The following is a 12380-nucleotide window of genomic DNA, read 5'->3' on the forward strand; positions in this document are numbered from 1 at the left end:
CGGCGGGGCCCCGACCCGCGTCCCCCCGCGTCGCCTCCTCTCCCCGATCCCCGGGCCCCGGCGGGAGGCTAGAGACACGCACCGTGCGCTCCAGGCGGCGCTGCCCGGCCTCCCTCCCGCCGCCCGGAGGGCGAAGCCGCCGCTCCTCCGACCATCGCCGCGCGGGGCGCGCCCCTCTCCGGCCGGCCGCCCCGTCCCCGGGCCCCGCCGCCGTCTGCGCCGGGCGTCCCCGAGAGGGGCCGTGCGCCCCGCGGGCGCCCAGCCCGAGCCATGCGCCTCGGCGGCGGCGGCGCGCCGGCCGGCATGGAGCCCCGCGCGGCCGCGCTCTGACTCGCTCTGCGTCCCGCGGCCGGCGGGCGGCGGGCGGCGGACCGAGAGCCAGACACCGGCGCCGCGGGACGGAAGCGAGCGGGACCGGGCGCCGCGCGGATGGCCGGGGCGAGCGAGGTCTGAGGCTCCGCTCCCCGAAACGTGACCATGTGGATTCAACAGCTTTTAGGACTCAGGTGAGCGACCCGGCCGGCGGCGGGCGCGGCGGCTGCGCGGTGCGTGGGTGCGGGACGGGGCGAAGGGCGCTTTCCCCGGTGCTGCGAAAAAAGGGACCCCGTCCCCTTCCCCGCCCCCGCCGGCGGCCAGCCGGGCGCCCCGGGAGCCGAGCGGGCGCCAGTCCCGAGCTGCGAGCCCCCCGGGTCCGCGGGGAGCGGCCGGCTCGCGGGGTCCCCGAGCGCCGGGGGTCCGGCGGGGCGGCGTCAGCAGCGCGGTGTCCTGGCCGGTGGCCCCGCGCGCTTCCTCCCGGGGCCGAGCGGGGCGCCGGGCGCTGGCCCGGGCGGGGGCCGGGCTGCCGGGGAGGCTGAGCGCCTCGCTCCGGGCGAGAGCTCGGCGGGCGGAGTTTGAGGAAAACAGAACCAAACCGCCTCTGCGCCCGTCTTTCCTCCACCTCGGGGCTGAGGGGCCGGGGGGCGGGGGTCCCGGGCTCCCAGCCGTCTCTCCAGCTGTGTGCGGGCGACCCCCGGGCCGAGGGGCGCGCACAGCTGGCGGGCAGCTGGGGGAGCGCGAGCGGCCCCCCCATCCACATACTGAAACACCCCGGGGGCGCCCTGGGGCTCGTCTGGGGCTCGGACCCCAGGGTGCGGCGGCGCGGGGCTTAGAGCCGGGACCCGCGGCGGGGGTGCCCGGGGAGACCCCTTTGCGCAAACTTTGCCCGCCCGCGTTGGCGCTCCCGCCGCCCCCTGCCCCCGGCGGCCTGGGGCTCAGCGCGGCTCCGTCGTCCCCTCGCGGGGCGGGTGCCTCCGAGCGGTCACCCTCGGGCTGGGGGCCCCGCGAGGCTGGTGCGTGTGGGTCTCGGGTCGCCGGGGAGAGCGCGGGGCCGACGGGGGCGGGCGGGGGCGGGCGGGGGCGGAGGGCGCCGCGCGGTTCCCAGTCCGTCCGCTGGGGTGCGCTGCGCGCCCGCGTCGGGCGGAGCGGGCGGCCGAGGGGCGCGGGGCGCGGGGGGCGCGGGGGACGAGCGAGGGCGCGTCCCGGTTTTGAGAAATCAGGGGGCACGGAGCTCGCCAGGCTGCCCTGACCTCTGGGCCGACCCTCCGGTCCCGGGTGAAGACGGTTCACACCCAGTGAAACCTGCCCAGCGCTGTCCTGGCCTCTTTCTGGAAAGCGCGTCGCTGCGTCCCGAGGCCCGGCCTTGTCTGGTTGGCACCGCGCGCGGGCTTCAGAGGGTTAACGGAGAGGCTGCCGGTGCCGGCGCGGCCCGAACCCCCGCCTGGCCCTGGACACAGACAAGTGGGCCAGGAGGCTTTGCCGGTGACCCGTCCAGGCCCCTTGCCCTCTGCCCTGGGGTCTCAGGCAGAACCCCCGGCCTCGGGAGGGACCCCTGAGCGCCTCCGGAGCCGCTTCTGGCACCTGATTGCTGACCGCCAGCGGGTTATTTGAACCGACATGTATTTTTATTTATTTTTATTTTTGCCAAGTTGCCGGTGGAGAGCTTAGTATATTTTGATAAGGGGAGAGGAGAGTCAACGTGGCGGAGAGGAAGCTCTGTCGGCTCAGAATCCGCTGGCAGGGCCCCTAAAGCGTCCCCCAGCCAGCTCGCCCAGGGCTTTGCTTCAGGAAACAGTTCTGCCCGTGATTTTGAAGTTTGACCTTTTGTTTTTTTTCCCTTCACTGTTAGCACAAGTGATTTTCCGTAAGTGGGTCTCCGAGGACGAGCTGTCACCTAGTTGGGAGGCTGACAGCAGAGAGCTCTGTCGTGGGTTAGAGCCGTCCCCGGGCCAGGACAGGGCCTGGCAGAGGGTCTGCGTGCTGTGCCTGGTGCCGGGCGCCGTGGGCACCTGGGAGCCGGGCACTGCTGCTCCAGACCCCAAGTGCACTTTTCCCTTGAAGTCAGCGGGTCACCTTTGCCTGGTCCCTGGCTCCCAGGTGAGCGCTGGGCCTCCGGCCGGCTGGCCGGCTGTGACAGGCCAACCCTGGAGCCCAGGTGACAGAAGCCGGCGCTGAGAGTCACCTGAGTGAGGGGCTCTTGGCTTCGGTTTCCAAGACCGAGTCTGGGCTTGGCGTTTTCCTTCTGTGTTTGAGCAGAGCTGTGCAGGGAGCCAGCCGTTCCTCCCTGGGAAGGGAAACAGACTGAGCCTTTTTCAGCTATTTTCATGCCTTTTCGGGGTGGCTGTAGCACAGCTCTGATGATGGCCCTTTCATCCGCACGGGCCCAGGTGTCTCCTGAGCGCGCCCAGCTGCGCCGGATGGAGACGGGCTCCGGGAGCACCAGGAGCAGGGGGACGACTTACTCAGCGAGCAGCGCAGCCCGGGTCAGGCTGGGGGCGGGCGCCTTCCGAGGCCGCGCACCCCCACCTCGCTGCCCTGTCGGGGGCTCTGGGCTGCGGGGCTTTTGCAAGTTCAGCCAAAGCCAGAGCTCCTTCCAGGCCCCGTCCCCTGCAGCCGCTCTGCCTGTCCGCCTACCCTAAGGCTCCGTGGCCCCTGCTGCCAGGGAGGCTCCGGGGTGTGGCTGTGGGGGGGGTGGGGGGGTGACATGTCACACACTCTTCTTTCATGGGGCGCTTCACAGTTTCCCGAGCACGCTGTCCCACAGGTGCAGGGACCCAGTGGGCTGGCTGTCCCCAGGCCTGCCTGGAAAGTAAGTCCTCCGGCAGCCGGGGCTGGGCCTGGGCCTCAGAGGCAGGCCGTAGGCTCTGTCCTCAGGCAGGGCCCTCCCGGTGCATCCTGCTCACGCCCGGTCCAGCTGCCGCCTCCAAATTGATTGCAACTGGGATGCGTGAAGCGTCGAGGCTGATTCTTCTCAGGGACAGTGATGCAGAAATCAAGTGCCGTTTCAGGAGGCGGCTCGGATCTCTCCACCTGTGGGCGCCCCGACCCTCGCGCCCACCCCACCCCCACCCAGGGGCCCACTCTCCTGGCGGAGGGGGCGGCAGGCTCCTCCCAGCCTGTCCCTTCTGTGGCTTTATTTTAATCACCGGCTTCCTTTCCTTCTGCGCCTCGAGGAAGCGATACGTGGGGAGCAGGGCCGGCAGCGCAGGAGCCGAGACAGCTCCAGGCCTCCCTGAGACGTCCGCCCGTCTTCTAGGCCCTGGAGAGGGACCCGCCTGCTTTCCTGGGGCTCCTGCCTCCTCCTGGCCGGGGGCGGGGTGGACAGTGGTGGGATGGACAGCACGCGTCCTGGCCTCACGGTTCCCACCCACTGACCCGGGCACCATCAGGGTGTTTGGCAGAAGTGGGCTGGGTGTGTGTCCGCGTCTTTCATCTCCTCCGACTCTTTGTGGGAGGCAGACCGAAGGGTGCCCGGAGCCTGTGGGCAGAGCGGCACCCGGGTCACGCTGAGGTGGGTAAAGGCCAGACCCCGGCCGCCCGCCCCGCCGCCCTGCAGCCTTCCGGGGCCTTGGCCTCCGTCTGGGTTACGTAAGAGTGTCTGCTTTGCGTGTGAACTTGCCCAGTTCCCTTCAAAGGGTTACAAGTCAGAGGAGACCAAACTGATGTAAAGATTAGCTCGGAAAGCCAAATATATCCTTGATCTAGATTTTTACGTTTGAAGTCTGGCTCGAGAGGGTTTCTCCTGCCCAATGCCAATGAGACACAAGGGGAGACAGAGCAGGGCCTGCCGGAGCCCGCAGACCATGCAGCCGCTGGGCCCGCTCCCTCTAAGACCCCTTCCAGGAATTCTAGAGCCGGTGAGTCAGGAGGCTGGGACTGGGGGGGCAGTTACATAACTGGGGTGAATGATCAGTTAATAGAAAGTCAGAAGCTGCAGCGCGCCTGTCGGAGCTCCGGGGCCCGTGGGTGGGGGCCCTGGCTCCCCCCGTGTCCAGCCACAGCTGGGCTGGATCCCGTCTACAGCCTGGAGGAGGCCTGGCTGCTCCAGCCCCCTGGTCGGGGCCGGCTCTCTGCACCCCAGTAATCAATCGGAAACAGTGGGGTGCTTCAATGCCAGCCCCAAGGCCCCTTCCAGAAGGGTGCGATAAAGCCTGAGTCCCTACTGCCCGCTGGAGTCGGGGTGGGCGAGGGCCAAGGGCAGCTGCCGAGTTGCCTCCCAGCGGCCTCGGGCCGGCCAGATTAATTGGGGCACCCAGGTGCAGGGACGGGGCTCCAGGAGCTGTGCTGAGTGCCAGGTCTCTCTCTTTGGAACGAGTCCCCGGAATGGTGAGAGGCCAGAAGCCCGCTGTTCGTCTGCAGAGGGGTCTTTATAGTTGATGAAAAGGTCTCCAGTGTGACCCAAAGGGCCAGGAGTGAGGCTGCCATGTTAGCAAAGGACAGGGTCCTGCTGCTGGGCCCACGGGGGACCCGGGGCGGGGCTCGGGCTTGTGCTTGCGTTTCCACCGACCGTGTGCCCTCTGCAAGGTGTCCCTTCCTTTCTGTGCCCCTCCCACCCAGAGAAAGGCTGGTGGCGGCCACGCTGGGCCCATCTGTGCTGCGACTTGACCTCCCCAGCTTGCCGTTCCCTCTGCTTGTCCTGTCCACTCGCTGGGACTTCTGCCAATTGTCGCACTTTGTCTTGGGGCCCGGCCAAGAAGGGCTGTCTTGGCAGGACCGCTGCCTCTCTGCCCCCCGCCCCCATTCTCAGCCCCCAGTGGGCAGCTGCCTGGGTGGTGTGGCTGCTGAGGAGAGTCACTGCTGGGCTGTGTGTGACCTCAGCAGCTTCTGGAAGGGACAGCGTAGCAGCAGTGCCAGGACCTCGTAGCTGGCAGTGTGCCCCCTGGGGGACCCGGGAGCCTGCGTGTGGGCTCCTGTTTTGCAGTGGAGAGGAGCCCTGGTTGCTGGGCCAGGACTGCATCTCGTTTTTCATCCCCCCTCGTGCCTAGTGTGCGGCCAGGAGAGGTCTGTGGATGAGTTCTTGTGTCCGGGTGGCACAGGGCCCTTGATTTACCAAGTGTTGTCCTTCTGGTCACTCATCCCTAATTTCACACGGAGACCTAGGAAATGCCCAGCCAAGGCCAGTCTTAAGCTTAGACCCTGCTCTGACTCAAACAGGACCTGGCCTACTGGTACTCACAAATTCCACCATTAGAGATTCATTCTTTTGGCTTGAGGATCACGTTCTAATTGGAGTGCAGACACGTTCAGGAAAAATGATCCCATTGGCCTCTTTCAGTCATTATCATTTCGGTAGGAGCTAGAGCACCCAGACTTTTCAGTGTCTAGGAGGAAGGGTGGGTGTGAATGGGGAACGAACAGGAAAGCAGGTGGCACAGGTGGGGTAGTGAGATAGGGGAGCAAAGATACCACCAAGGGAGAACAGGGGGACTTGAGGGGGATGGTGCTTGGGGCAAAAGGCAAACTTACTGGCCTCCCAACGAGGCAGAGGTCTTCCTTCCCCTCTGCTTTGCTTTCTCGGGCACTGAGACCGTTTATACACCTAATGGGGACTAGGAACTGGTTAACCGGAGACAGAGCCCTGGGTGGTCGGTCACCTGGGGCCACCCCTTCGTCCTGAGAACTGAAGCAAGCAGTCTGCACCGCGGGATGGTTCCCCCGGGTGGGAGGTCTGTCTCAACGAAACGTGAGCTCTCTGAGCTCTGAGAAGCTCCCACGAGGACCTCACGGGTGTTATTTCGGGCGCACTGACTTAGTGAAACAGGGCTCTCATTCATGCCTCGACTGATAGTCAAGCTCATGGGAAGATGGGGCAACGAAAGAGCGGGTCAAGTGGCTTCTCTTGGGCAAATCCATGGGTGCAGCCTCCTCAGGTTGGCATCCGTTAGCTGTGGTGAAGGTTCTAAGAAGGTGAGGAAGCCGGTGAAACCCCCGGGGCTTCAGGAGCGGATCTCAGGATGGGCCGCAGTGTCCCAGGGCCCTGCTGGGCATTTCCCTGCTATTTCATGGGATCCCTAGGTTTAGGTTGGAGGAAGGGGAGATCCCTGTGGGGAAGTTCTGGCCTCAAGAAAGTGCTGTGGAAAAACCAACGTTTCCAAGTCATTTTATGAAGCTGATATTACCCTGATATTAAGGCCAAACCAAGACAGTCTTCCAAAAGAAAACTAGAAACCAATATTGCATGTGAAAATGGAACTCTCCTCAAAAATATCCTTAACCATATATTAGCAAATACAATTCAGATGTATGGATTGTAGAAGCGCAATGTGTTTATTGAATAAATCTCAGTGGAGTTTATTCCGTGGATGCAAGGATGGTTCAATATTTGAAAATCAGCCAATACACCCTATCGCATGGGAAGGCCAAAGAAGAAAAATCGTACGATTGCACACATTTGATAAATTCAACGCCTGTCTGTGATGAGAACTCTCTGGAGGGGCACTGACTCTGCTTGATGAAGGTCGTCTGGAAAGCCTTCAGCTAGCTTCATGCTTAACGTTGAGAAGCTGGGAGCCGTCCCCTGAGATCAGGGACACGTCGAGGACGGCCACTCTCACCACGGTTGTTCAAGACAGTGCTGGAGCCCGGCCGGCGTGGCTCAGCGGTTGAGCATCGACTAGGATCCAGGAGATCCCGGTTCGATTCCCGGTCGGGGCACAGGCCCGGGTTGCAGGTTTGATCCCCAGTCGGGGGCCTGCAGGAGGCAGCCGATCAGTGATGACTCTCTCACCATTGATGTTTCTCTCTCTCCCTTCCTCTCTCTGAAATCAATAAAGACATGTTTAAAAAAAAAAAAAAGCTACCTAATATTTTCTAGTTTTCCATCAAAGATTAGCGCCAGGCTGTCTTTTTGGGGGGAGGGGTAGCCCCTTTGGGGACCCTGGAGCTGGCTGTAACCGCAGCTGTGGGCGAGCTGGGGTGGGGAGGAATGTGCCGCGTGGCGATGCTGCCCCAGTTTCGAGAATGCAAACTACAGGCCGCTAACGTTGCGAGCTCCGCCGTCGGTGACAGTAATAAACGACCCGGAGCGTCATTACTGGGTAAGAGGAGCGGTCCAGGTCCTCGCACAAACCAGGTCAGTGCCGGAAATAGAGCAGCCTGTTCGGGGCCAGCCCCCCTTTCCCCCCGGCCCGCGGGCGGCTTCGAGGCCGCGCCCCGAGGAGAAGTCGGACGCGGGGACGGTGGGCTTCCCGCCTCCGGTCGGCAGACGGGGGCCTCGAGGTGCGGAGCAGAACGTTAGTGTGGGGCGTTGCCGTTTGCACGTGGGTCTTTACGATGAAGGAGCGTGTGCGGGCGTGTGTTGTGTGAGCGCCCGCGTGGCCACACGCTCTCGTACGCGCTTGTTGAATGAAGCTGGGCGATGCACTGGGAGGCCCTGCGCTGGATTTGATCCTGGGCGTCTGGGATCCAGTGAACGACACCCGTTGCGCCCCTTCCTCCTCTGTCCAGCTGGGAGGCCCTGGAGCCGACGTCCATGGTCCCCCCACCCACCCGCCGGATCCATGGCGACCCTGCCAGGCGGGCATTGTCACTCCCATTTTACAAAGGAGGACACCGAAGCTCAGAGAGGTTAAGTGAGTTGCCCCAGGTCACACAGCCAGCCAGTGGGAGAGCTGGGGTTTGAACCCAGGCCCATTCTTCCTGCTCCTACGGTCCCCTGTGGCTCCCGTCTTTTGTGTAAAATTTGCTTCACGCATCGTCCTTTTGGGGAGAAACAGAACAGAGGAAAACAAAATAAAAGGAAACAAAACTCGAAGGCCCCGCCACCGTGGCGTCGGGCCGGCCCGCTGCGGGCGCCGCCCTCGTGTCCAGCTGACCCTGAAACGACAGGCCCGTCAGGCACCTGCGGCTTCAGGTCAGGGGCGATTGTCTAAATGCGAGATTGTTCTGCAGCCAGGAGCCAACGAAGTGCCGCAAAGGGACGGAAACACCTCTGTGACACAGATACTGTTACTCAGTCTAGTTAATAATGAAAAATAAATATGCCACTAATTCCGGGGCCCTCTGGGGGCTCTCGGGACATTGCGCCGCGGGATGAATGAACGGCCGCAGTGAGAAAGCCGGGGCTGGCCTAACTCGGGTCCGGCCGAGAGGACTGCCCGCCGGGGGGCCTGCGTGTTTATTGGGGTGCGGTTTCTCTGCCGCGACACCTCCCGTCTTCAGCGTCCAATCCAGGGATGTTTGGCGGGTTTACCGTGTGTGCGGCCGCCACCGTGGTGCAGATTTCGGACGTTCCCATCACCCCCACGGCGTCCCTGGGCTGCCAGCTGTCAGCCCGGCTTCTGCCCCGGCCTCCAGCAGCCGCTCCCGGGTTTCGTCTCTGAGGCTCGTGCCTTCGGGCGTTTCCTGTAGATCATACACGATGTCCTTTTCCTGCCTGTTGGCTCACGGAGCGTAAAGCCCTTTTCTGGGCGTACCACAGCCTGTGTCGCACCCCTTTCCCGTGTGCGTGTGCGTGTGCGTGTGCGTGTCGAGGGGGAGTGGGTGCCTGTGGGTGTCTGCGTGGCTGCGCATCGGAGGTGTGTGTGTCTGTGCGTGTGTCTGTGTGCGTGTGTGTCTGTGTGTGTGTGTCTGTGTGTGTCTGCGTGTGTGTCTGTGTGTGTGTGTCTGTGCGTGTGTGTGTGCGCAGGTGTGTGTGCACGTGTGTCTGTGCATATGTCTCTGTGTGTGTCTGTGCGCGTGTGTGTCTGTGCATGTCTGTGTTTGTGCGTGTGTGTCTGTGTGTGTGTGTGTCTGTGTGTGTGCGTGTGTGTCTGTGTGTGTGTCTGTGTGTGTGTGTCTGTGTGTGTGTGTCTGTGTGTGTGTGTCTGTGTGCGTGTGTGTCTGTGTGTGTGTCTGTGTGTGTGTGCCTGTGTGTGTCTGTGCGTGTGCCTGTGCGTGTGTGTCTGTGCACGTGTGTGTCTGTGTGTGTGTGTCTGTGCGTGTGTGTGCGCAGGTGTGTGTGCACGTGTGTCTGTGCGTGTGTCTCTGTGTGTGTCTGTGCGCGTGTGTCTGTGTGTGTGTCTGTGCGTGTCTGTGTTTGTGCGTGTGTGTCTGTGCGTGTGTGTCTGTGCGTGTGTGTCTGTGCATGTGTCTGTGCATGTGTGTGTCTGTGTGTGTGTGTCTGTGCGTGTGTCTGTGTGTCTGTGCGTGTGTGTGTGTCTGTGTGTGTGTGTGTCTGCGTGTGTGTCTGTGTGTGTGTCTGTGCGTGTGTGTCTGTGCGTGTGTCTGTGCGTGTCTGTGTTTGTGTGTCTGTGTGTGTTTGTGTGTGTGTGTCTGTGTGTGTCTGTGTGCATGTCTGTGCACGTGTGTGTCTGTGTGTGAGTGCGCGCAGGTGCCATGGGGGAGGGGTGGGTGGGCGAAGGGATCAGCACACTTGAAAATCACCGATTAATAAGTTTGTGCCCTTTCATCCATCATCTGTCCAGCAGTTCAAAAACTTTAATTAACAAGCTCCCTCCACAGCCCTTCAGGGTCAGGAAATATCATTAGCCTTCTTTCACAGATGGGTAAACTGAGGCAGAGCAGGGTTAAGCAATTTGTCTGAGGTGATGCAGAGTCAGCAGAGGGACGTGCGCAGACTCGGCGGCTCGGCCGCCCAGCCCCGGCCCGGGGGCACCCAGGGAGCCCAGGCCTCCTTTCCTGTGGGCACCCCCTGTGAGTCCGGGGCCAGGAGCCCCCGGGCAGTGTCCGGGGCTGACGCCCACGGGCCGAGCCAGCAGCGGCCGGGCCTCTGTGCGCTCTGCCTGCCTTGCGCCGTCTCTCGCTTCTTCCCTGTGACGGAGCGAAGTCGGCGGCGGCCCTGAGAGAGGCTGGGACGGGCGGCCCCACCCTGCCGCCTCCACCGCCTGCCCCGCCCCTCCCGGCCGCCTCGGACCCTCTCTCGGGGAGGAATTCGGGAATCCCACCGGGCCTCAAGCTGGAAGAATTTATGTCAGTGGCCAAGGGGCATATTTGGATTTCATAGGAGGGACCTGGACTCAGCCAACACTTAACATCGTTTTATTGGAGTAAAATACACATCACATAAAATCGACCTCTTTACGGCGTGCGCTCCCGCGGCGTTTAGTGCATAGGGGCCGTGCAGCTCTCGCCGCCAGCTCGTTGCATATTCCGATTTTTCGAGAGGGAACTGGGTCTCCGGAGCGGTCACTTCTCATCCCTCCTGCCGGAGCCCCCGCAGCCCCCCGCAGCCCCCCGCAGCCCCCAGCCGGCGTTCGTCTCCACGGATTTGCCTGCTCTGAACAGTTCGCACAAATGAAATCTTACAGTATGTGGCCTTGTGCCTGGCCTCTCTCACTCAGCATCGTTGCTCAATTCCTTTTCATGGCCGAGTAATATTCCACCACTCACCCACCGACGGACACTTAGGCTGGTTCACCTTTTGGCTGCTGGGAACAGTCCCACGGGTGTCTCTTCCAGTCCCCGCTTTGGGTTCTTGGGGGTACGTGTCTCGGTGCCAACACTTCTGAACCACGGGCTTTATCTGCGGCCCCTGGGGCTGGACGCAGCCCCGCACCTGTGTGACCCTCCGCCGAGAAGCAGCACGTTCCATAAGCTCTGCACTAAGGAGGGGTTTGGGGCCGCTGCCCCCGGGGTGACTCTTACTGTCCGTGAGTCCTGCGTCCCCTCCTCCTGGACCTCAGAGCTGAGCCACGTGGCCTCAGCTGACGTGTGTCCTTTTAGCGAGATGCCTGCCCAGACCCCACGGGGACCTGGGGCCGGGGACCCGGCCACGTGCCCTGAACGCGGAGCTTCCCCGGCGCCGACCTTGCACGTTGAGCCTGTTGCGTATCCTGCTGGCTCAGGAGCCCAGTGCCCGCTTGGCTGCTGGTCCCCGGAACTGCTGTCCCCCGCGGGTCACCGAGCAGCCACAAGGCCGGAGTCTCACCGGTGGCCCAGCCCCACCCACCTGAGGTTTCCTGTCCCGAGAACCTGCTGGCAGCGTGGCCGGGAAATCGTGTGAGTGCAGGAGCAGAGCTGGGTTAGCAGGACTCTTCCTGAATGTTCTTTTGCCCTCTCGTTTTTGGAGGGGACAGCAAAGCCAGCGACAGAGCAAGTCGATACTGGGGGCCTAGGTTTTGGGGAGACACCTTTTTAGGGGCGTCCTGGCGCGCTGGACCTTGTCCTCTGCTACGTCTCCGCAGCGCCCGTGGGAGCGAGAGGCTTTCAGAGCCGGTTCTGATCTCCCAGGGGGCGGGCCGGAGTCAGCAGGCTGCACCCCCTCTGCCCCCCCGTCGCCATATTTTGGGGTCTCTGGGAGAGGCTCTGTGCAAACAAAGGCCTCCTTTCATCCCCGTGGGCCGCCTCCTGTGCCTCCTTCGCCGCACTCAGCGTTTTCAAACACAGATTCTCCCAAAGATATGAATCAGGAACCACGTGGCCGTGGAGATGCCTTGGCCACGGGCTCCAGCATCTTCCTGCAGGCGGGGGAACACCGTCCCGTCGCTGTGAGGCCCGGGCGCCAGGGCAGCAGGCCAGAGGGACAGGGCGGGACCCAGAGCTCAACCCATCCCATCTTCTGGGCCACCGTGGCCCCCCGAACCCCCTTGGGGCCAGTGATGGACAAGCATGCTCATGTGAAGTTGGAGGGCGCTGTCCCTAAGGCCACCCTCATTCTGATACTAACTGCACATTTGGGGTCCCCAGCACCACCCCTACTTCTGACACCAACTGCATCACTTGGGGGTCCCAGCACCACCCCCACTTCTGACACCAACTACAGCATTTGGGGCCCCCAGCACCACCCCCACTTCTGACACCAACTACAGCATTTGGGGTCCCCAGCACCACCCCCACTTCTGATACCATCTGCAGCATTTGGGTCCCCAGCACCACTCCCACTTCTGACACCAACTACAGCATTTGGGGTCCCCAGCACCGTTGCCACTTCTGACACCAACTATAGCATTTGGGGTCCCCAGCACCACTCCCACCTCTGACACCAACTGTAGCATTTGGGGTCCCCAGCACCACCCCCACTTCTGACACCAACTACAACATTTGGGTCCCCAGGGCCACTTCCACTTCTGACACCAGCTGTAGCATTTGGGGTCCCCAGCACCACCCCCACTTCTGACACCAACTGT

General features: G+C 62.8%; 1 protein-coding gene across 2 annotated transcripts in view; it reads left to right on the top strand.

The window, feature by feature from the left end:
* Positions 1–315: 315 nt before the first annotated feature.
* AJAP1 (adherens junctions associated protein 1) overlaps positions 316–12380 on the top strand; it is a 75469-nt gene continuing 63404 nt past the window's right edge. For both annotated transcript variants that reach the window (XM_081145625.1, XM_081145626.1), the window contains exon 1: positions 316–506. In XM_081145625.1, coding sequence (XP_081001751.1) covers positions 478–506 — 29 coding nt within the window. In that variant the 5' untranslated portion in view covers positions 316–477. The remainder of the gene's footprint in view (positions 507–12380) is intronic.

The sequence above is a fragment of the Miniopterus schreibersii genome, assembly GCF_964146895.1.
Source record: "Miniopterus schreibersii genome assembly, chromosome: 8".
Lineage (NCBI taxonomy): Eukaryota > Metazoa > Chordata > Mammalia > Chiroptera > Miniopteridae > Miniopterus > Miniopterus schreibersii.